The 25,125-nt window shown below is 40.1% G+C and overlaps 1 protein-coding gene across 3 annotated transcripts in view; it reads right to left on the reverse strand.

The window, feature by feature from the left end:
- Nucleotides 1-350: 350 nt before the first annotated feature.
- The window catches only part of SNX10 (sorting nexin 10), a 70,731-nt gene continuing 45,956 nt past the window's right edge, over nucleotides 351-25,125 (reverse strand). For 2 of the 3 annotated variants that reach the window (XM_032304769.1, XM_032304768.1), the window contains 5 exons: nucleotides 14,253-14,339; nucleotides 10,323-10,423; nucleotides 9,822-9,920; nucleotides 2,605-2,817; nucleotides 351-2,149 (listed from right to left, as the gene is read on the reverse strand). In XM_032304769.1, the coding sequence (XP_032160660.1) occupies nucleotides 2,068-2,149; nucleotides 2,605-2,817; nucleotides 9,822-9,920; nucleotides 10,323-10,423; nucleotides 14,253-14,339 (582 nt within the window). In that variant the 3' untranslated portion in view covers nucleotides 351-2,067. Of the gene's footprint in view, nucleotides 2,150-2,604; nucleotides 2,818-9,821; nucleotides 9,921-10,322; nucleotides 10,424-10,606; nucleotides 10,682-14,252; nucleotides 14,340-25,125 lie in introns of those variants that run through there. The other variant, XM_032304770.1, reaches the window with a different exon arrangement.

A 25,125-nucleotide genomic window follows, 5' to 3' on the forward strand; every position in this document is an offset into this window, starting at 1 on the left:
CTATTTAATTTAGTTACTTAGGAATTATGTTCTTTTCCTAAAGAAAGCTTTAGAAAAATACACCAGAGAAATATAAGGGACTAGAAAAAAGCCAAAAAGCCACTGGGGGCTGAAGTTCACCTAAATATCTCAGCTCCAGAAAATCAGTTTTAAGAAGCCAGTGGTTAGATATCATAACCACCAAACCAAGGCTAAAAGCCTCAAATGTGCACAACTATAGTGACTCTTAAACCAAATCCTACCAAAGCTTCTCATTAAAATTTAAGGCTTGTTCAAAAACACACTGAATTTAGGTATAAGTCAGAAGAAATATATCCTCTTGTATAAAATAAGTGATCCAACAAACTGAATTTATTTTTTTCATGTTTAATGTGAAAACGATGATCTTGTGAAGTTTACATACCACAGTATTAGGCATACTTAATATCAATTTTGATGGCTATGTTACATCATCTAAAAATAATATGACAATCGGTGGCACACTACATGCTTTTCAAAAACTGCTGTAAAACAGAAATAATGTGAATTCAAATACATATTGCCCAGGAAGCTAGGGATTGCTCTTAAATGACTGGATGGCAAACTTTACATGTTAGCAAGAGAAAAAGAAATTGCTAACTCTTTTTTCCTCCTGTACTAAAACAATGAGTCTTAGATGATAAAGTAACAAGATACAGGATATACTAAATCAAAATATTCACAAAAGCTCAATAATGCTCTGGACCAAACAAAAAGAAGAAGGAAAAAGTAAGATCATTCTTATTTTAAATTGAATTTTTTTCTGTTCTTAGTTATGAGTGTTTCAAAGACTTTTTAATAATATGGTAACTTTTAAACTCCCAGTTAAAATAAAATGAGGTGAGGTAACATTTAATTAAAGCAACAAGTTATTCCAGTTACGTAAAAATATCTTCCCAGTGGTTTCAGAGATATTTCGTACCATTCAACGAAGAAGAAACTTGGATAATTATCTCAAGAAAATGCTGCCTCATCTGAAATTTGAAGTTCAGTGTAGTTTATCTAAGACCTTTTATCTTTGGGCCACTAAAAAAGAAGACATTTTATTAAATGACCAGTCCTCAGGCAGATGCCTTAAAAGAAAGGGCTTTTTAAAAATGAAGAATTCTTAAATTAGCAAGCTGACATTCTTTTCAAAATTATGGGACTATTTATTGATAAACTTACTAATTTTTAGAAGATCCCACTTATAACTTAAAAATAAGTGACAAGTGACCATCATTGACACTGGAAGTTATCTAGTGATAAGAAATTGCACATTTAGTCAGAAAATAGTTAACCCGTAAATTCTAATCACACAACGATAATGAAAACTATTTGTTTCCAGAAACCATGTGTGAATCTGGACCATGAAAATGTATTTCTGCGTCTCTAGATTGCAAATATAAGCAACATGACTAGCGCTACTTCTGTTTTTGTATAAGATATCAACATTATTTTAACATGTCTCTATTCATAAGATGCACTTTCCATCTAAGTGTGACATAAAGTGCTGGAAAGGTGAGACGTCTCAGAAAATCTCAAACACCCAAAAGCAAAGTGTCTCTCCCAGGGCAGGGGAGGTGCCCAGAAGACGTCAGCCACATGTCTTGAGAGAGGCGGCCTGGCCTATGCTGTCAGGCTTCACAGCAGTTAAGATCATAGAGGCCGCGTTTCTGCGAACACTGTCCCACTGATACAACAAGGAATGCACTCTCTGAATTTTTAAATGCAGGCTACCTATATAGCTGTCTTTTAAAACTGAGTAAAACCAAGTAGGTTTGTTTAAACGTAGCTATCGTTTCATTCCAGGGCAGGATCTTGTTTTTAACCCACAATGTTTGCCTCTCAGGGGGACTTGCATTCACAGGCCTTTTCGCTTTTTACAAAAGCTTAGCCTAAATAAGACAACATAACAATGCCACTAATAAACAACCTGACATCTTCAAGAATTTAAATGCCTAATGTCATGACAGTGAGCTTTAGGTAAGGATATATTATTAGCAAGCTTTCTTCTCCATGAGTGGACCTCATTTGCTCTTCCTAAGATGGTAACATTGGAATTATTTTTCAGGATTCCTGTGGAGCGGTGCTCATTTTACATCCGTGTGAACTGCTGTCATCACTACTGTGTCCAAACCCAGAGGATGAACTGGAAAAGAAGAGAGGGGGAAAATAATAAAAAGAGGAAATTGGTTTTCACAACACACTCAAAGCCTGAGTAACAGAGGAGAACTTTAATTATCTCCAGTCACAAAGAGAGACAGGAAATTTGGACTTTTAATTAGCCATTTGGAGTGCAGTTGGATATTTTTTTAGCTAGATAATTTAAACGCGAATAATTCAAGTCTGACTAAATGAAAGTCACATAATCAGAATGCAGATAATTGAATTTCCACTGCATTCATTAATTCAGTGTGGAGGTGTGTGTGAAGACTGCTATGATGAGCTGTCACAGCTCAATAAAATCTCAGTCAATTAATTTTTTCATTATCTTAGTATTACATCAACAAAAAAGTGAAGTGTGTGTATATCTCTAGACACACGTGTATGTGCACTCTGTGTTACACAAACACATACGCATCCCGTCGAAATGCAAGGAAATACCTTTCCGAATCGTAATCTATATCGTTCTCTTTTTTTCCTTCTTCATCTTCTTCGGGGAAACGTCTGTTCATCAAGGCAAACTTGTGAATGGCGTCTTCTACGGAGTACTTAGTCTGCCCGGAAACGCAAGCCTCGATGTCTTCCGAACTCAGATGGCTCTGCAGGAAGAGGTGGAGGCAGCTGTCGGAGAGCAGGAGTGCGTTCTGCAGGACCCTGGGCAAAAGCAGAGAGGAGCAATGAGAGGTGGTCAGGGACAGACGATTAGAGGGTAGGGAGAGAACAAAACGTTAGAAAGGTGCCACCGAAGTCGTCCCTCCACTGTGGCAAACTTTGTGTCAATTACAGACTCTGCTTATTAAAAGGATGAAAGCATATGTTAAGTTGTATTCAATTATTTGGAAATTTAGGTGAGTAAAAACACGAAGCTAATAGTTAAGAACATCTGTTAAAAGAATAACTTCAAGGGCATTTCTTCAATTTAACCATCTGCTATGACCATGTGGATTAATTACGGAAAGATTTTGCTTGTAGTCATAGAAATGTATGCTACTTAAAAAAATTTTTTTTTACTGCCAACCAGTAGGTCTGCTCTGTGATCTTTATTGGCGACGCTGTCATGAAACATCAAAACTTTCAACGACTATTAAAAACTGTATTAAAAAGCCAATACGTCTCTCAGCACGTTTTACATTTTAAAACTTTACAAGTGTGCTTATATACATGTTTACAAGGGCTGATTTGAGAAGTGGCTTTTTTTGAAAACCTAAGATGGACTAGAAATCTCCATAATCTTCTGTGGCACTGTGTTTCTATGTTGTTAAAATAAGCCACCAAATAAAATTGCTCCAACAGATTTTACCATATATCCACTTAAAATTCGATAATTTTGTGCTAAGTACATACTAGCCTTCCCACATTCAAGGTCAAAGTTTACAAAGTGAGTACAGATTTCAACCAGTGCATCAGAACTATATGGAAAACTAAAAAATGACTCCAGCAAATCTGTACCTGCTCACATTTATATTAACACCAAACGTGGGCTTTTTCCCCCCCTGAAGTGCGTGTCTCAGAACAGGAAATTAAGTCAATGTACACCCTTATTTTTAAATAAAAACTGGTTTTACCTTTTTAGGAAAAATCTTGACATATGATCATTTGATCTCTATGAATAGTTCAATAATGATCTATTATGAGGCACTCAGACCAGACAGAGGGGACAAAACTAAAACATGAAAACCTGAGAATAATTTTGTCCAACATGGGATTTTGCACAGAGAACTCTATGAAACAGATTATATATTTCAGACCAAACGAACCTTCCCTTATATTCTGCATTTTTACACAAATAATTAGAAAAGTAAATCTTTTTTGGCCATTCATGTCAATTTACTTAAAATCCAAGGTCACTAGAAGATTTCCTTTTCTCCAAAATAAAAGAGTTGTTTCCTCAAGAAGGCAAAAGTCTACACGTGTATAGGATCACAGCCAAAAATCTAGCCTCAACAGGCTTCCCAAGTGTGGCTTGGGAAAATATTTTTACTGGCCTACTAAAAGGAAAAGTTAAACTTTTGTGCCTTTTAAAAGGGCAAAATCTCCAGCAAAGCAGCTAAATACTTCCCCCTCCCCTCCATGTCCTCTGCCCTGGCTTCTCCCCGAAGATGACCAAATCACATGGTAGAGATTAATTTACCAAGTACAGGTAGTAAAGTAGTAAATCCCTTTTACTGCTCTTTGAGATTTATTTTCTACATTTACAAATGTTTACCACTCTTGTTTTAAATACTTCAAATCAAGAGAAGATTTATATGGCAACAACCCGTTAATATTAACTTGCGTTCGCTGTGAAGTTTGCACGGAGTTTCCCATGTCCTGTCAGTGGTTTTCCTGCCAGCCACGCACAAGTAACTGCTCATAGGATTACGCTCACTGCTTTATTTCTGTTGGAAATGTGTTTTATTTTCTTTATAAAATAATAGGTAATCTTTAAAATTGATTTTAGATGGTTTGAGGCATTACACCACAAAAGTAATGAGCACTAATGCCAATGATATTGGACACAAATTCATTTTAGCTTTATTTCATGTCTAAAGCAATTCTACCGAGCCTTGAACTGCTCACGCGCGGTTATTAACTTGCTAGTAACCTAACACATGGGTATAGCAAACAAAAGTGATCAGAGTCCAGGCTGATTGGGACCTCAAGGCTACTGTCCTTTTTCTTGAGCTATAATTCAATTTCCAATTTTACTGTACATTAGACTCATTATTTCCCAGTGTTTTCTTTTCTGCTTACTGCTGCCATCTGGAGGACATGACGGTGAAAAGCAAGAGGGAGCCCAGCCCGCACACACCCAGCTCACAATACTGACGTGGGAGGATGTGCCGGTGGCCCAGTGGCCCGGGGCCCAGGGAGACCAGATCTGAACAACCACAGGGGCCTGGAGTGCAAAAATAGGACCCCCGCTAGGCACGGTTTTGGTTACTGGAAGGCATTCTGACTGGCTGGCTAAATTTATGCTACTGTGCTCCATGGGGATGGGTTTTAAATGAGCAAAGTAAATTTTTAAACATATTCATAATTTTTACTCTCAGGTATTTTATCTCACAGTTAAAAATACCAAATTTTGAAAGTATTTTTCCATCTGGTTCGGTAAGCATAGCTAGTTTTTTTTTTTTTTTTTTAAGGAATATCTGGTTTACTGTATTTCACAGAATGTTGTGACTGCCAGTGTCATAATATTAAATTCTATTTTTACCTTAGTCATATTTGTGCCACATTTTCCACCAATAAATCTAATAGCAGAAAATCAACTTCAAGCTTAATATAAAGAGTACTTTGTAAAACGGTCAATAAAATGTCATCTTTATAAGCTTCCATAAATGTATATAATTTTCAAGGCTTTATAAAAAGAGCACAAAACAGCCTCTAGAATTTTAAAGAAATGTCTGAAAAGATATTTACAACATGAGTCAAAAGTTATTCCTTTCCCCCAAAACAACTTTAAACTAAACAAAGCAAATCCTGTTTTTCACTTGAACTGGACACAGTTGAAATCTGGTTTTCCTCAACATTATTTTATTAGGTGTATTATATACTAGTTCAGTTGGGAACAATATATAGCTATGCAAAACCACTTAATCCTAACTAAGGATGCCCTGTCTACTGAACCCAATATAATGATATATACACATGTGTATAGAGTGTGGAAGGTTAGCACTGGGATGTAGGGAAAAAAAATTAATTGTCTGTTTACCTCTTACCACAAGAAAAAAAATAAATAAAACCTACAAATCTTCACTGAAGACATTCATGATCTGTGCTATGGTGCCCTCTATTGAACACAAAGGCTTATAAAGATGTGTGTGTGTGTGTGTGTGTGTGTGTGTGTGTGTAAGAAACTAGTGTTTCCATGCTTTTAAAAAAAAAAACTATAATACTCCTTAAATTTTTAAGAAATAGAAAACTGTAATACAAAAGTCTACACTGAGGTATATATAGTTATGTTAACAGGATGAATTCAGTAAAGAAGGAAAGCTGTCTCCCATCACGATATGAATCAAACATTAATTAGTAGGACTGCCATGTTTATAGCTGGTGACTTACCAACACTTTGTAATTTTAGTCTATAACTTTCTTTTTCCATAACTATTCATAGAAGAGACTTAAAATTTACAATTAGCCAGGGGGTAAAAATCCAAAAGGGCAATTATAGCCAAGATTGAGAGAAAATGATTGTATTTGAAAAATGTCACCATCATCCTGACCAAATTTAGCTAGCATTTAAGAGATCCACTAATTATAAACTTGCCAGTTCCTGGAATTAATAGATGCCTCCACCTTTCCTATAATTTCCTTGTCTATAAAATCAAGATGATACCCAATTCCTAATATTATTGTAGAAATGGAAATAAAACATGTAAAAAGCTAAACACAGAGCAAGTGTTCAATAAATGGTATGACTTATTATTTGGTGCCTAGTCAAAGAAACAACTTCCCAACTCCTTTATAAAGACTGGCCTGGATATGTACTTTGTTATTAAAGATATATAATTTCACCTTAAGGTAAAAAAACAAATATATACTTATAAACACACATATGGGCAGAGACAGCAGCATTTTGTTTCAAAGGGTTTGAACATACATACTGTTCTTGGTTCATAACTTCAAAACCTCCATAAAAACCAGATATGAAAAATACATGTTAAAAATCTACAACACAAGCATATTTCCCATTTTAATGTTAGGGTGTCTTCCCTCTCAAGTTCCTAAAGTTACAAAAAAATTGCAGTGTGGGCTATTGATAGTGACCTTCCTTAACGGGCAGCAAATGGGGCCTTGGGGGTATGTCACACTGGGGTCAGGACCCAGCGCCGAGAAGGCAGAGCTGCATGCCATATCCAATTTCCCCAAGTGGGCTGGGGCTGAGGAGGTCCCGGGGGGGCGAAGACCTGCAAGGTTGCTACTTCTACACAAACTGGACAGAGAACAGGACCGCCAGGTGTCAGAATGCGGGGGGCATAGAATGGAGGGTCAGGAGGACCCAGAGCAGCCACAGTGTCTACGCCATTTAGGTCAGGCTTCGATCCAAACGGTGGTAGTATAGACTTCTTGCTTCCTTCAAGCTCCAACCATGTAGAAGGACCAGCTTTTATCTTCAATGTGAACCCCATCAGCTTGGAGACTAGCGTTCACACACTGTAGTGGAACAAATAACGACACTAGGGAACTCGGTGTCTGCTCCACGACTGCATTTCTCCACGACCATCCAGACCCAATTTTCCCCTGACATGGATACAGTACTTTCCCACCAGAATGGAAGCTTCAAGAGAGTAAGGATCTGGGTCTACCGTGTGGGGTCCTATTTCCCCAGGACCCAGCTTGGCCCCGAGTAGACAATAAATAGGTTTCCAGCATCCTTTCCAAGTGTCATCTTAATGATCTCAAGCAGCACCTGTGTTTCATGATCACACTCTTTACAGCAACCTGAGGCAGGACACAAGAATCAAGCGGCTTTTCTGAGGTCAGATAGCTAGAACAGACTTAGGAGCTGTGATTCACGGGAGCCGGGGAATCCAGCCCTTCAAGCTCCTGATCCAGGATCCCTTCTGCTAGGATGTCCACATCGAACGAATGCTGTCCACAAGTAGCCAAGTGGCACAGTTTGCAAAAATAACCAAGCCCAAGCCTGCCCGCTCTGCGGCCAAGTGGCCTCACTCAGCCGTTAATTTGGTAGATCAGCTGTGGAAGGGAAGGTCGTTTTCAAAACAGTGAAGTAGGGGCGCCTGGGTGGCTCAGTGGGTTAAAGCCTCTGCCTTCAGCTCAGGTCATGATCCCAGCGTCCTGGGATCGAGCCCTACATCAGGCTCTCCCCTCTGTAGGGAGCCTGCTTCCTCCCCCCTCTCTCTCTCTACCTGCCTCTCTGCCTACCTGTGATCTCTGTGATCTCTGTCTGTCAAATAAATAAATAAATACAATCTTTAAAAAAAAAAAAAAAAAAGTGAAGTGATTCCTGGTCAAAAACACATGCCCAGTGCTTAACTCACAGTATAAATACAGACACATGCTATCCTTTGACCTCCAATAAGGAGACTTCTCTACAGAAGACAAGCAGCTTCCCAGGGCCAACAGCGACTGCAGGATAGGGCTGTCCCAGTCCAGGCCTCGTTGCCAATGGCCAGTCTGTGGCTCCCCCGAGCAGCATCTGCACTGACAGGCCGCTTGGCAAACTTGGACTCGTGGGCCACATCTTAAGGGAGACGCCATCAGCCACCTGGGTCTGAGAGACAACAATTAAAATCAGAGCTGTCTCCGAAGGGAATGGGCAGAAAAAACTTGACCAGGCCATTGTTCTGTCATGCCTGTGATATCCAAGAGAATACCACTATAACAGATCCTGAGGACTTGGCTCACTTAATGGGTTCTTCTGGTCTCTTGTCATTTTTATTCCTCTGGCTTCTTCTTTTCTGGCCCTTCCTCAATTTATAATCTTGGATGTTTCTGTATGTCTCCACGACCCCTTCCAAAGAAAGACACTATATCAACCTAATGGAAATAAATATTAATATTCATGTGCATACTTAATATCCAAATCCTTTATGAGTGAGCCATATGGGGAGAAGGCATTATATTATTTCAGGTTAGCTCTAAGGGACCATGCAGTGAACGCCAAAGGACATTACTTAAGATCCTGAAGTCAGTAGAAAAAGAAAGGGAGCTTAGGAAACTGGGCCCTGCCTCTAACCAGTAGTCATATGACTCAGCCCATTTCCTAATCTATAAAATAAGAAGTTCAAAAAATTAGCTCAAAGCTATTTCATGTCTAAGTGAATTAAAATAATAATGGTCAAAACCACACATTACATGCCAAAGCGATGTGCGTGCTTTACCGTCATAAACTCACTTACTCCTCTCAACAACTTAAGAAGCACATACTATTATTAACCCCATTTTATGGATGGCAAAATGCAAGCACAGAGCAGGTGAAAGACTTGCCCAAGCCCAGCCAGTAAGTAGCAGAGCCAAGATTTGAACCCAGGAAGTTCGGCCTGGGCGTCTGAGTGCAAACAATGTGCTGTTTCATGGCATGGGTATTCTAGCATTCCAGAGTGGAAAAAAAGAGAAATTACAGTAGTGCAAATTCGAGTTAAATTAACCACAGTACCTAGCATCAGCAAGCAATCCAGAGTTAATAACCCAGACTATTCAAACACCAGTAACTACTCCCTTATAAAACACTCCCACCAAAGAGCACAGTTAAACTTTTTCTTTAGAAGAGCCCAGGAAAGTATTCACTAGCAGCCCATCATGGAGCTGATTTTGGTCCATCAGTACCAAGTGTCGTAAATACAGACAGTTTTTAAGAAGTACCTTCTTAATAAGGCTCGTTTGCCTCCTGGCAAATTTTACTTTTGTCAGCTAAACTCCCAAGTAATTTGGCTCTTATTTGCAGCTTCAGGGACTGTACACACATTTATTACCAAACTCAATTAGCTCATTGTTTTCCTTCTAGAAGATGCAGTCCCGGATGTGCACCGTATGAGATAAGCCACAAGATGGCACTCTAATATAGGAAATGAACTACGGAGCCGGGCTCTAGAAGATCATCATTAGCATTTCCAACAGGGATCTTCTCCCCCACATAATTAAAGGACACTTCACTCATGCAAAGCACTTTGCTCACAACTGCTGTCTGGCCGCAAGAGCTTCTGTGCACTTACTTTCTGAGGAAATCTTCCAAACCCTGACGACGCTGATCTACATGCTGGCGATTATTCATGTTGAAAAACAGGTTTTTAGATGGAAGTTCTGGTAGTTGTCTTATGAGAAAGAAAAAAAAAATTTTAAATCATCAAATCAAGGTGGTTTAGTGAAAGCAAATTACGTGTGAGAATTATCATGTAACTATCAGATAGTTGTGTACGTACAATATGGCACATATAGTTACATAATAAGGATATAAGAAAATCAATTAACTTAAAGAAAAACCCATTTTTAAACATTTTTTAGACCTTTCATGGTCAATATCCAGCTGGGGAAATTCAAGTGGTAAATTTTGAATTCAGATGTAGTAGCTACAAAACTAACTCAAGTTATATATTGCAATCAAGAAGAAAGCCTACAAAATCCTTCATATATGATGTATCTTAATGCCCGACAAATTTTTAAATGTTGGCTGTAATAATAAAGTCTCCTCAGTATCCCTTATTTAAATCACTTACACCAGCAATGCATTACTTTGGAGTCTCTGCCTCAGCCACACAAATTCTCGGTATCTTCTTCGCACACAGGATGTTTTCATGGTAAAACACATGCTATTGGTCTGTTTAAAGAAAAAGAAACATTTAAGCCTCACTTAAGGAAAAAAAAGAGTTTTTTCTTACATTTCTAACTCACTATATATACACCCATATGCCTTCTTAATAGGATTTTTAAAAACCAAAAGTAAATCTGTATGTATTTTTGTACTTTTTTTTTGGTACATCCCATCTTGTACAAAACCCACCTCTGAAGACCAGTGGGGTGACATCAATGAGCAGTGTCCTGAGTCCCGAGGTAGCCTCCTGCTCACCTATTAGTGCTTTCAAAGATGAATCATAAAAATTAAACAAATCCTGAAGTTTAAATGACGAATAAAAACTCAGGGTCGTCCCTTCCATTTTAACACCATCATTCCGTCGGTGGCACTGCAGAAGCCTTCGGGAATTAGAGAGCCCTTCTTAGAGCCCTTGACATGATACCACAAGAAGTCATCATATCCTTGATATGGCCATCAGTACAGATCACACAAATCATCAGGCATCCTGAAATCACTTTTGCGGGGGCGGGTGGTAGGGAGGAGTGAAATTACCGCAAGAGCTGCTACAGCACCAACCCAGACATTTTCCTGCACCCAAACCATGTTTATACCCTGAACATTCTCAGCAGACTGCTTCCCTAACTTATGCCCAGATTTTCTTCTAGAACCTATCAGTGTCATTGATCTTACTTCCAATGTTCTAACTTGTTGAATGGTGGGTCTTCTCTCTCCTATGTTTATCTTTTGTCTGCATCTTGGGAGGGTCTCCTCTGACTCTGCCGAGCTAGAAGCAGCAGCCCCCCGAGAACCACCAGGATCAAGGCAGACACGCCCATCCCGGTGGGATTCTCTCTGTGTAATCATGGTTGTCTGCTGCTGTGATCAGGATGTCTGCGGGGAGTGGGTGCTGGGGGCTGACCACGGGGAGGAGAGGCTGTGTCTACCATAGCAGCTGCTCTGGCCCCCACAGGGGGCCCCACACAGCCTAGGAGTAAGGGGGGGCTGGGCTGCCTGTCTGTATGCTGGGGAGCTCTTCGTCCGGTGACCTCCAGGTGCAGAGGGTCACCAGGGTGTCCTGAAATCACTTTTAAACAAGAGAATGCGTCCTCCTTTTCTATGGGATGTGCAAGGCAGAGTGAGGCGTGGTACAGAGGGACAAGCATCTGTGTGGGGAACCCACATGCCAGGCCCGGCTCTGATACGGAGCAGGACACTCAAACTCCAGTTTGCTGAACCGTAAAATCGGGATGGAGGACATACCTATTTCATAAGCACCTGGCAAATATTATCTATTAATATTATTATTAGATAGGAGATGTTGGTTTCCTTCCAACTACCTTACGGCAGACTTCAGAAAAGCCACCTACGACAGAGTCCCCATCCTAAGCAAAACAGCAGTAAACCCAAGACTGAGAAATAGGTTTCTCCCTTCTCCTTTGTGCAAACAAGAGACTGGCAAAAATCTGTCTACTGGTTTTTCAAGATCCCTATTCTCTATATTTAATTCAAAATTCTATTTCATAACCTTTACATTGCCAAATGAGAAAACTGCTTGCCCCCAAGAGTTATATTCTTTCAAAATCTTTATTATTCTATCACTTAATAAGCATCCAGCAATTGTTTTCATTGGCAAATGTAAGTGACTTCGGGCCGGAGTTCTTCAACTGTTCCCGTGAAACGTATGGCATAGTTCCTGCTACTCCTGAGCTTGATAAAGTTAGAAAACCTCAGAAGGCAGAGAGGTTAAGACACTTGCCTCCAAAGCAGCTACTGGTCTGAACCCCATCATCTTTGACAATATGGCAGCAAACGCACCAGATGGAGTTTGCGGTGCAGTAATGTTGTATGTGTGGATTTCAAAGCACACCAGGGCCTCACTTTAACGAGACCCTCGGGGACTAAGACTGCAGGCCATTGACACCAGAACGGTGCCCTAACAAGGCCTGGGCAGACATCTTCTCAGTGCTCCTGCCCCAGAGAGGACCAGGCCACTGCAGGGAATGCTGACACCTTGGGTATGGACTCGGTCCATTTCAACTCCCTTTCATTTCATGTCAATAACATGGAAGCCAACTGGAGAGCCATCTGGTACCTCCACCAGACAAAGGTCCATCTGTAAGTCCTTCATCAGCAGGAGAAAGTCAGGAGAGAATATACTGTCCACTAGTTTAAAATTCCCAATAATGCTAAGATTTCAGAGTCACCTGGTATCATTTCCCCTTAAGGTTAGTTGAAATGGGTTAACCCCCAGCTTCTCTACCTGCAAAGCTTTATGGGTCTGGCATCTGAGTGAGGCTCACGAGAGCTCTCCAGGCCCCTCCACCACCCACTCCTAATCAGAAACAGGTATGGACAGTTTAGGACCAGACTATGCTGAGATCACTCATTTATTAAGCTCCTTTAAATGTATTTGCTTATTTCTGCTATCTACCAAGCCCAGAAGATCTATACATTGTTAATTTATTAGCATTTCAGAAAAATGCCGCAACACCATCAAATAATATTGGAGGAGCCTATCATTTCTGGCACAAGACAGACATTTCTGGAATCACCTTACGCTATTTACATAGCAGAGAAAAATCTATGCTTTCATTAATCCCTGAGGATAATTAAATTTCACATCTACCATAAAGTGTGATAAGGACCGACATATTTTTTAGAGGAAGTTAAAAAGGTACTAAAGAATTTCATTTCATTTTCAAATGCTTAGTCTTACATACTCATGTTACAATTTTCTACACAGAATGCATATCTGGTATGACTTTATGAGTAAAAAACCAAAGCAAAATCAAAATACAAGATATACCCTGGCAGCAGCCTTCCACGCAATCAACAAAAAAGCAGTTCTTAAAAAAAAGAACGGGGGGGGGGGGGTGATTTTATGGCTGATGCTTGGGTTCCAACAGACCAACTTAACTATTCACAATGGGAAATTAAAGGTGGTTAAATTTTACTTCACTTGAACTATATAGTCACAGCTAAAAATCTGAGTCTATTTCTATGCTCCCAAGAGAATTCTGGACTAAATCAGATGGGAAAAGTGACTATCTTCATGATCAGCAGCCAATAAACTATAACTAGCCTGCCACTTGTCTTTGCAAATAAAGTTTTACTGGAACACAATTATTCATTTATGTATCGTGTATAGTTGCTGTCACCCTGTAGCAGAGGAACTGAAACATTTCAAGAGCAAATACATGGCCCACAGAGCAGAAGACATTCACTACCTGGATCTTTATAAAAACAGTCTGCTGACCCTTTTTCAAGATGATCACAGAAAGCCACACATCACACAACGTTACTTGAAAGATTATAATAAAGTATTACTTCCAAACAAAGTACATCATTTCTAGTTATTTACTGACATTAATTACTCGGAATCTAGACTAAGGCAAAATAATTGCACATGTTCATTTCTTCCTTTCCTATTCTCCATATAAAACCACCACACATCAGTTTTCCAGAGAGCTCTACATCCTTTCAAAACCTAAGATTTATCAGGCAATATATTACCCAGAAATATGCTATAACAGATCATAAAGAAATACCATTAATGAGCTATAAATACTCTTTAACTGTGAATTTTAGATGTATTCACATATTCATACATGAGGGCAATAAACATTAAAATATTAATATTAGCGAAGGTACAAGAAGGAACTCAAATGAGTAATTTTCCAGCTTTAGGAGCCTTCTGACTACTATGTTTGAGATACAGGCATTACTTGTAATCATTCAAATCCAGCTGAGTTAGGAACAATCGGTACAAATTTCAAGTATAAGAGAGTGTCCCATCAGATGCGTGCCACCTAAAAATTGCTATGATCTCTGTCAACATTGACTGCATACTTACATGGATACAGATCTCATAGTCAATATAGGAATGCCAAAAGTCCTCCTTCTGGATCCGAGGGTCTCGAACCCAGACGCTTACAAACTCCTGTAAGGGCATCATCAACAAAGAGATGTCTTTCAGAATCGTGAGCAAGGCTGGAAAGAGCAGAGGGAAGTGATGGCACAAAAACAAAACTGAAATGAGCTGTGGTCATGAATTCTTTAAAAAAAACAAGAAGTAGAGCTAATGAATCAGGCACCGTAGGAAGTCCAAAGGCACTTTTGCCACAAATGGAATTTTTTAAATAATGCAAAACCAAGCCAGGTGCCCTGCTTGGTAGTCTTACAGGTTATGGGATGGTAAGAAAGTGTACTCAAAAATTAGGCTGTCATTTTTAATCATGAAAAATACGTTCAGATTTTTCTCAAATCTCAAAAGCAGCCACTTCTTACTTTCTTCATCTCTCTACATGAAAATGAAATCACTCCCTCGAACAAAATATAAAAGAGTAGCAAAGTTCATATGAGAAGCAAGCAATGGGAGATGAAAATGACTTTGTGTAGGCAGCCAAGCTTCATGAGAATAAGCAGCGAGAACTTATTAAGAGAAGGATGAACACGTTTTACCCCATGCTTTTCTATTTTTAAAAATATATTTTTCCCCATAGTAAATCATTTCATCTTCATAATAACTTCCTGTTATAGGTAAAAGTTAGCGATATTAAAAAAAAAATTCATGGCAGAATTCGTTCCTTTTTAAAGAAATTAAGATTTGGAAATACAGGATAAAGTTTAAAACACAATACTTTCCAAAAAGCGCTCTCTACTAAATAAGCTTAGTTTAAAAATAGGAAAGCATGTACAACAAATGATCACGTATGGCATAATAAATTTTAAAGTATAATTTATTCACTGGGTGATCATAAATTTGCTAAATGAACGAATTATTTTATTTTATTTAAAGATTTTATTTATTTCAGAGAAAGACCATACGAGAGAAAGTGAGCATGAGCCGGGGGGTGGGCGGAGGAACAGAGAGAGAGGGAGAAGCAGACTCCCTGCTGAGCTCAGAGTCTCTCAACCCTCCCAACACCGCCCCCCAACCCCACGGGGCTCAATCCTCCCCCGCTCAGCCCTGAGATCATGACCTGACCCAAAATCAAGAGTCAGGCAATCAACTGAGCCACCCAGGCACCCCTGAAGATTTTATTTTTAAGTAACCTTTACACCCAGCATGGGGCTCAAACCCAATACCCCAAGATTGAGAATTGTGTGCTGTACCGACTGAGCTGGCCAGGAGCCCCTAACTGAATTTAATTTTAACCATTTTAACTTTTCATCTAAAAACGGGGCATCGAAGATGAAATTCTAGACATTTGTTACTGCCCTGTTTTAGCACATCTGAGAGGCAGGCTATGAACTCCAGAGCAGAAGCAGAAGGGAGATGATGGTGTTTTCTAGGCAGAGCACCTCCATTCTGTCACACAGATCATAAAACGGGAATTTTCCAGAACAGAGGGGCTTTTTTTAAAGGCAAAAAAATAGTTCACATTCCCTTTTGCCACCTATCAAGTGTCACCTTCTAAGGCAACATACACTTCGGTCTTGAATTTGAGACTTCTGCCTCATGCCCGCCCTCAGTCTACAGGGATTATAAATTAATCTTCCCCAAAGTCTTACTTTAAAATCTTTTCATTCTGTATTTTCAAAGTCATTTAGAAGACAGATAATAAAAATGAGATAATAATATAGTGATGCTCTAAACATTTTTGGCCATTATTTCTCAAAAGCCCATGAAAGTCTAAGAGAAGCCGCCTAGAGAAACTGGAACAAAATCCGGGCACAATGCCTTTGTCTGTGCACGTTTCATCTCTGTCTCCAGTCGGCGTGCATGTTTAACTCACTTCCCTGAGTGCTCTGCACACACCTAGAGTTCTTAGAAGGAATGAACCTGTCATCAACGAATCAATAAACAGAAGGTCAAACAGGTTAGGAAGAAAAGACCAGAATCCAGAGTAGACCACACTTATCTTCCCAAATCTATCCCCCAGGCATACACTCAGGGCTGCCTTCAGACTTCCTGGGCCCTAGATACTTTGGCCTTCAAAAGTTTGATCTAAAAGTGCATATTATTTTTCTGATTTTAAAGGAAATTAAAACATTTTCCTGGGCCCCTAAAAGCAGAGCAGGCCCTGGTCACCACTGTGCCTATGGAGAGTCAGTGGAGCCCACACTAAGGCAGAAGGCTGGTAAGAGTGGCCAAGGTTATCCTGTGCCACCCTTTCCCGCCCCACCAGCCAGAGGCACCCAGTCATCAGGTCACAAGGAACCATGTGCCCTCACAGGGTGCGGACAGCTCCATTTTTCCACTGGAAAGGCAGGAGTGCTTGAATAGACCAAAAGAGAAATGAAGTATTTCCGACGGCTGAATGTTCTACATGAATAGCAGAAGACATGTACCTGTTACCGAAACAGTGGGGCTTTACACAGATGAGACAAAAGTGTAAAGAAAAGGAAATCCACTTCTCAACATGCCACAAAATTGTGATTTAAAAAAAAAAAAAAAAACAAGAAAGATTGTGAACTAAAACTACAAAACCCACAGTTACTACAGTATCACAGAACCCCTGAACACTTGACACACTATTCATTGGTGATGGTGGCAATGACAAATAGTTCTGAAAAAAAATCAGGGCTTCTTTCCCCGTTTCATTGCACAACCAACTGTGAACTTGGAAGCTTTGAGTAACATGTCCCTGTTCACGGAAAGAGCACTGACTTATGGTCACAAGACTAGAGATCATTTACCCACTTTCTAAATTACGAACTAATTCATTGAACCTCTGTTTCCACATTTGGAAAATGGGAATAATGCCTGTTCCAACCTCTCTCAGCTGTTTGTTAGGAGTATCAAATCATAAAACACTGCTGAAAATGCTGGGAAGTTTTTCATTTAGTGCTATGTGAATGGAGGGGTGCCTGGGTGGCTCGTTGTTTAAGCGTCAGACTCTCAATTATCGCTCAAGTCACGATATCAGGGTTGTGGGACTGAGCCCCGTGTCAACCTCCTTGCTGGGCGTGGAGCCTGCTTAACCTGCTTAAGATTCTCTCTCTCCCTCTGCCTCTCCTCCCCCTCACACCCTTCACCCCCACTCCTTGCTTATGCTCTTCCTAAAAAAAAAAAAAAAAAAAAAAGTTTAAGTGTTACATGAACATAAAGTATTATCACAAAGAAAGGAAAATGCTTATAAACCCAAAGCATTGAGACCCTCCCACAGACACTGGCAATAAGTAATTAAGCTAACCAACTGTATGTATTTTTTAAAGTACAAACTATTAAGAACCCAGCATCAGACACTCTAACTCTGTTAATTTCTCAGTGAAATATAGACTGACCTAAAAATTTCATAGCACTTGCTCAGAGCAAGCCCCTCCTAATATTTGTAGAAGGAATGGACAGCATAATGGCAAATTACAGTAAAAGTCTTTTCTTCATCTCAGTGGGTGGGAATTCTCAGACTCTACTACTATTATTATTCATTAGGTCTAATCTTTACATAGGGTAGGGGTCTGTGGAATACATATTCTAAAACTACCGCTGGGGAAGAAGACTTTCTGCTACGAACAGCAATGAATTTCAAATGCACACTCCAAGTTAACTACAGTGCTAAGACTGCAAATATTTTTTTCAATCTTGAAAACGTTTCACCTGGTAGGAGAGCTAAATGTCACTATTCTTTTGTGGGTGGTGAGCTTTTCCTCTCTCATTCTCTCAAACATTGCTGTGGCCCGGACAGCCACCCCCGGCTCCTGTTCTTCACACCCTGTTGCACTTCCGGGACGATGGCATCCAAGCATATGGCTTCAAGCACCCAGCATGAGCGGAGGATCTCCTCCCGGTCCCAGTCCAGGCATCTCTCCACGTACGTACCCAGCCTCTTGCCTCCAGGTCCCAGGAGCACAGAGTTCACACCATCCTGCTCCCCATCTCCCTTCCAGCAAACCCGCCAGAAACCCAGTTACCCCAGACTTCTCTCTCTGACTCACCTCCCAAATCCACACTGACCAAGTTCTCAAGATTCACCCTCCCTGAACCCCCACAACTCTATCCCCCCTGCTACTGCTTTGGTTCAAGGACCACTCATCCAACACTAATGCATGGGCTGCTGATGGATCTCTGGGCCTGTCCTCAGTTCATCCTCCACACTAAGACAAGAATGGCCCCAAGGCACACATCTGGTGATGTCATTTTCCTGTTCAAAGTCCTTCAAAGCCTGTCCTATAACCTTCAAGATCAAGCTCAGACTCCTCAGCGAGCACAACAGTCTTTCACGTTTTTCACTCTACTCATCTCCAGAGGTCCCCCTCCATGACATGCCAGTTCCTGCCTCCGTGCCTTTGAACATACTGTTTCCTCCACCTGGACTGCTGTCCCCAATCCCCTTCGTGCTTTCTTGTTGACCTCACCTTCCTCTTGCCTTCATTTTCTGCTAACTCCAATTTCTTTTTCAAAATGCAACTCAGTCTCTGGCAATCCTCTCATTCACCCATTTTGATTAACCTGATCCTCCTCCAGACCCCTAATGCCTCTGGGCCCACCGTCAGCACTGTCCCTACTCAGCACAGCTTGTTGGGCTGCCTGAGGCCCGCAGGCCTCCTCTACCAGATGCTGAGCTCCTTCAGGGGAGCACAGGATGGGAGCGGCCTGGCACGGCCAGTGCATCCCATTAGTATCATTTAATGAAGAAATGAAAGCCTGCAGGAATGAATGATTCAGGAAAAAAAAAATGAGATCAAACTTCAGTTGAAATAAAATCCTCATCCACTTGGGTTCTTGGACTCCGTGAATTAACGATAAGTTATTTAGCAGCTGGTCTAAAGTTTATCTTAATTTAACAAACCCCTTCCTCTAAGGGTGTGCCAATTAACAGCATATGGCTCCATGAGCAATGTTTAAGATCTATGAGAACACACTGTTTTCGAGCACCCTGAAGAACTCCAGAAGCACCTATTTACATAGAAATAATTGAAAATCATTCTGATAGCTTCAATAACTTGGGTCCCCTAAGACCTGTACCAGACAACAATTTGTTTGCCTAGTTGGAGTTAAAATATGTACTTGAAAGTAATAAAAGTACATTTATTTTAAAATATTCTATAATTCAGATGGGCCTCCCCTCCCCCACCCCGCAATTAGTAGGAATTAGTGAAGTTTCTTGGCGCTTCCAGCTATGAATAGCACACCCAGGAAGCCAAGGTTCACCTATAATCTCTTAATTAGACGCATCCCTCACGAAGCTGCCCACCATCCTTCAAAGGAATGTTGACAGCCTGTCAGCCACAGAGGACAGCTCCAAGATCCACACCTAGAATCATATGGATTTCCTATGAAAATTGCTTCAGCAGCAGCAGTTAGTCAATTTAATAACCTTATTAAACACTTTAATGACTTCTTGGGCCTAATGACTATATCTAGTATGAAGGAAGAAGCCAGGCAGAGTAGAATTAAAAATTTAAACTAACAGATCCCTACTGTTCTCCATGTGGGAAAAGGCTTCTGAAGAAAGAGACTGCTAGACTCTTTGAAAAATCTAATTCCTGTGTTCTCTTATAATCATCGCTCTTTGATTTCGGTGCACCCTGTTCCCCACCCCCTGCCTGACACACACCACCACCCCAGGTTCAACCTTTGTCCATTTATCCCTCGACCTTGGCTTCTTTCTTTTCCTTAGCCTGGATATGAGATGAAATTAACCATAAACATAGCTGTATTGTGTTGTTTTACACATGTTTCTCTTTAATCTTTACAACAATCCTGAAGGGTCAATAACATTATCATCCCATTATACAGATAAGGAAAGTAAGGCTTCTAAAGCTGAAGCAAATGGCCCAAAGCCAAATGGCCAATAGGCTGAGCTAGGTTTCAAATTCCCACCTTGCTCCAAACTTGTGTTCTAACATATCTATCTAGTAGTTCTTTTAGCAATGACAAATCCTAGATAATTTCCATTTTCATTCCAATTTTATTATTTTGGAGGGGAAAAATTACCATCTTCGCTATTAGCTAAAATACCAGTTCAAAAAACATGGACTTCTCGAAGGCTTTCTATCCCATCCTTACAGCTCTAGCCCCAAGCACAGTGTTAGCACATAGTAAGTCCTCATGAAATGTTTAAGAATTAACCAACCAATTGACAACAAGGATGTTTCAAAAACAAAGGATGTGCAGATATTGTATGCTGAAAATTACAAGATGCAGCTGAAAGAAATCAAAAAAGCATATACTCCCTTTGTCTATATCTACGTGAGTATATGTCTATACCGTGTTCATGAATTGAAAGACTCAACACAATAAAGAGATCAATTCTCCCCAGTTTGATCAATAGATTTAGTGCAATTCCTGTATAAATCCCAGTTAGAGTTCTGAAGACACAGATGAGCTTATTCTAAAATTTACACAGAAAGGGACCCTAGAATAGCCAAAACAACTTTGAAAAGAACTAAGTGAGAAGAATCCCTCTCCCTGATGTCAAGGCTCACTAGATAGCTACAGTAATCAAGACCATATGATACTGGAAGAGGTACACAGATCCAATGAACAGAACAGAAAACCCAGAAATAGACCCCTACACTGGGGCGCCTGGGTGGCGAAGTCGGTTAAGCATCTGCCTTTGGCTGGATCCTGCCCAGGATCCCAGGGTCCTGGGATCAAGCCCCACAACCGGCTCCCTGTTCGGGCAGCTAGTCTGCTCCTCCCTCTCCCTCTGCCTGACCCTCCCCCTGCTTGTGCACGTGCGTGCGCATGCTCTCTCTCTCTCTCTGCCAAATAAATAAATAAATAAAATCTTAAAAAAAAAAAAAAGACCCATATAGTAATGCCCAACTGATTACTGACAAATGTGTAAAACCAATTCAATGAAGGACAGACAGCCTTTCAATAAGTGGTCCTACAGCAATGACATATACAGGCCCAAGATGACCTTCTACCTGACCCTTGTATCTTCTACAAAAATCAATTCAAAATGGATCATAGACTTAAATGCACACATGAAACTGTTAGGAAAAAACATAAGAGAAAATGTCTGGGGCCTGGATCTAGACAAGGAGTTCTAAGATTTGATGCCAAGAGGATAATCCACGTAAGGAAATGGTGATACAGGACTTCACCAAAATTGAAAGTTGCCTCTGCAAAAGACCCTGCAAAGAAGCTGAAAAGACAAATGACAGACAGGAAGAAAATATTTACAAATTACACATCCCTCAAAGGACTTGTACCTAGACCCTATAAAGAACTCTCAAAACTCAACATTTTTGGGGCACCTGGGTGGCTCAGTGGGTTAAGCCTCTGCCTTCAGCTCAGGTCATGATCTCAGGGTCCTGGGATCGAGCCCCACATTGGGCTCTCTGCTGGCAGGGAGCCTGCTTCCTCCTCTCTCTGCCTGCCTCTCTGCCTACTTGTGATCTCTGTCTGTCAAATAAATAAATAAAATCTTTAAAAAAAAAAAAACTCAACATTTTAAAAAAGATTTTATTTATTTATTTGAGAGAGGTAGAGAGAGAGACAGAAAACACAAGCAGGGGTGGGGGATTGAGGGAGGAGAAGGAGCAGACTCCCCACTGAGCAAGGAGCCCCAGGCAGAGCTCTATCCCCGGGACCTGGGGATCATGACCTGAGCCAAAGGCAGACGCTTAACCAACTGAGCCACCCCTGCTCCCCTCAAAACTCAACATTTAAGAAAAAAATGAATTCAATTAGAAAAGAGACAGAACATCCAAAGAGCCATTTTACCAAGGAGGACACAAAGATGGCAAGCAAGCGCATGAAATGTGGTGCCACGTCATCAGCCGTCAGGGAAACTCGGCTGGCCACCATCATGTGATACCACGTGCCCAGCACAGGGGCTGCTGGTGGTTCTGCTCTAGCATATTAGCCACTTTGACAGGTGTGTGTTTTTCCCTACTTTACACTGTAGCCCAGCTTTATAGTACTGTAAACATAATCATGTGCTCCTCATAAGAATATTTACTCAGATTACAGGGCGCATGGGTGGCTCAGTGGATTAAAGTCTCTGCCTTCAGCTCCGGTGATGATCTCAGGGTCCTGGAATCGAGTCTTGTATCGGGCTCTCTGCTCAGCGGGGAGCCTGCTTCCCCCTCCCCTCGGCCTGCCTCTTTGCCTACTGTGATCGATCTCTCTCTGTCAAATAAATAAATAAAATCCTTTTTTTTTTTTAAAAGAATATTTACTCAGATTACAGAAAGATGAGTAAGGGGGACAAGGGCTGAGCAATCAGAAACTCTAGGTGTTAATGAGTATTAACTGTTCAGAGCCTTGATAAAAACTTTCTATCATAAAAATGAAGACTTGTTTCATTTTATGTTCGTTTTCTCGGGATATTTCTTTTTCCCCTATTCCAAAGGATATTTTACACGCTTATGTATTTAAACTAGGGACTTGTTCATTCATTCACTCAATGAAAGAGTGCCAACTCTGTCCACACTGTTCTAAACTGGAGCGTTTAACCCATGTCTTATTCAACAGGGTTCTGTTCAGGACTCCCACGTAACAATCTTAAAACTAAAATATAGCCCATTTTACACACTACATTCTTTGCAAATAACAAGCTTGAAAGCAGAAGGAATGTATTAAGTAAGCTTCCTGTTTCTTAATAATAGTTATGACAAATCACCTAAAAGACATACTACGAGAGATATTACTTGCCACTTTATAGCGTGGAGGGTATTTAAATGCCATGCTCTGGCAGCTTTGAATGATGATTTTTAGGAAAGCTTTTTATTACTGCAGGAGAAATAACAGTGGATGAGATTCACTTAGACCTGCCTTTTATGTGACTTACAACAGTTCATGCTGTTGCAAGCATCTTTACACAAGTATCATCCCAATTTAAGGAGTTACCTTTGTATCTCATAACACCTTAGGAAAAGTGTGGTGGAGATAGTCATCTTGTGCACTAAGAAGTAACTGCCAACCTGTGTTGAACTACACCACAAGGACACAATCAGCAAACTCCAGTTTGTGAAAACCTCTACAAACAAAAAATGTAGTTTCTTCAACAAATAAGTTGCAAAAGGGGAAAATAACAGAATAACAGACTTTAAACAATGTATTAACTAAGTGCAACATGTGGTCTCTGTTTGAATCATGATTAGAACAATAAAACATAAATATCAATATATATATACGTGTGTGTGTGTGTGTGTATCCCTCCCATCAACAGAATCAGAAAAACTTGAACCCTATTTGATGGTATGAAAGAATTAACTCTAATTATTTAAGGTGTGATAATATGGCTTATTCCTAAGAAGGGCCATTAGTTAGACATGTGTACTGAAATATTTATAGATAAAAATACACAATGTCTAGAATTTGTTTCAAAATAATTCACTGTCTGATCGCAGGAGAAAATGGATAGTTGGGGGGGGATAGTTTGGTCATGAATTAATAATGTGCTAATTGTTGAATGCCTAGGTACATAAGGGTTCCTTATATTATTCTCTCTGCTTTATGTTTAAAATTTTATAAATGAAAAGTTAAAACTAGAGAAAGTGAAAGGAAAGAAGGCAGGGAAGAAGGGGGGGGGTCCTCCCAAGTAAACCGTTCGTTCCCTTTCAGAAAGGGAAGTCGCAAGTGAAAGCAAGTCAGAAACATAGATCTGATCTGAAATGCCAACCATTTGTTCAGCATTTATTGACACCATTAATGTAACGATAGCCCAATACTTGCCAAGCTTAAAAGATATCATTTTTTCATTATTAGAAAAATAAAACATCTATGCAATTCAAGAAAGATATATATAAAATTTCAAAAGCAGATGAGTACACCATGAAAATAAAGCCCCCTACCTACCGGACTCCCAGTTTTTTGCCTACTTAAGGCAGGACTTTTATATATTTTTTGTATTATACATATATAATATATATTTTATATTATATCTACATTATTATATATGTTGTATATTTTTATATTATATATTACTTATTATATATTGTTACATTACACCTATATTATTATATACATTATTATATTATTATATATTATATATATACTTTATAACACAAATGGGAGCATAATATAAATACTGTTTTATACCTTGCTTTATTTACTGCACAATCTTTTAAAAAAACCTCTAAATGAGGGGCACCTGGGTGGCTCAGTCAGTTAAGTGCCTGCCTTCAGCTCAGGTCATGATCCCAGGGTCCTAGGATCAAGCCCCAAGCTGGGCTCCCTGCTCTGCTGGAAGCCTGCTTCTCCCTCTCCCCCTGCTTCTGCTCTCTCTCTCTCACTCTCTCTTTCTGTCAAATAAATAAATAAAATCATTAAAAAACAAAACAAAAACCAAAACCAAACCTCTGTATGTGAACATATATAATTCAGTGTGGTTTCTTTTAAAAAAGAGTGTTCATTTTAGAACAGCTTTAGATATACAGAAAAATCTCCATCTATCCTACATCTAGTTTCCCCTATTATAATATCACGTCACACAGGCAAGGAAGGAAGGAGGATGGAATAACAAAACAATTCATTGTAGCGAGTAGGAGAGTGCTCTGTCTTGTCACTTCCCTTTAAAGTCCCCCACATCAGAGGACCCAGGGGAAGGCTTGCTTATGGGATAGTCTTTAATGATATTCATTGGTTCCAGCCCAGTCAGTTTCCAATCAGTTTCCCAATAACAAAATCAGGCTTTCCTAGAACAAGCCGAAGAGGTTCCCATCAGTCAGCACAGGCATATCCCAAACATGTCAATGTTAAGTTTCCCTCATGTCTGTCCCTGCAGGGTCCCGTCTCCTCCCTTGGTGGCAGGGTCCTCGAGGTGCCTGGAATTCCCCTGGGTGCACCTGGGTCTGCTCCAGTCAGTATATCCATTGCCACA

The sequence above is a fragment of the Mustela erminea genome, chromosome 11 (assembly GCF_009829155.1).
Source record: "Mustela erminea isolate mMusErm1 chromosome 11, mMusErm1.Pri, whole genome shotgun sequence".
Taxonomy (NCBI): Eukaryota; Metazoa; Chordata; class Mammalia; order Carnivora; family Mustelidae; genus Mustela; species Mustela erminea.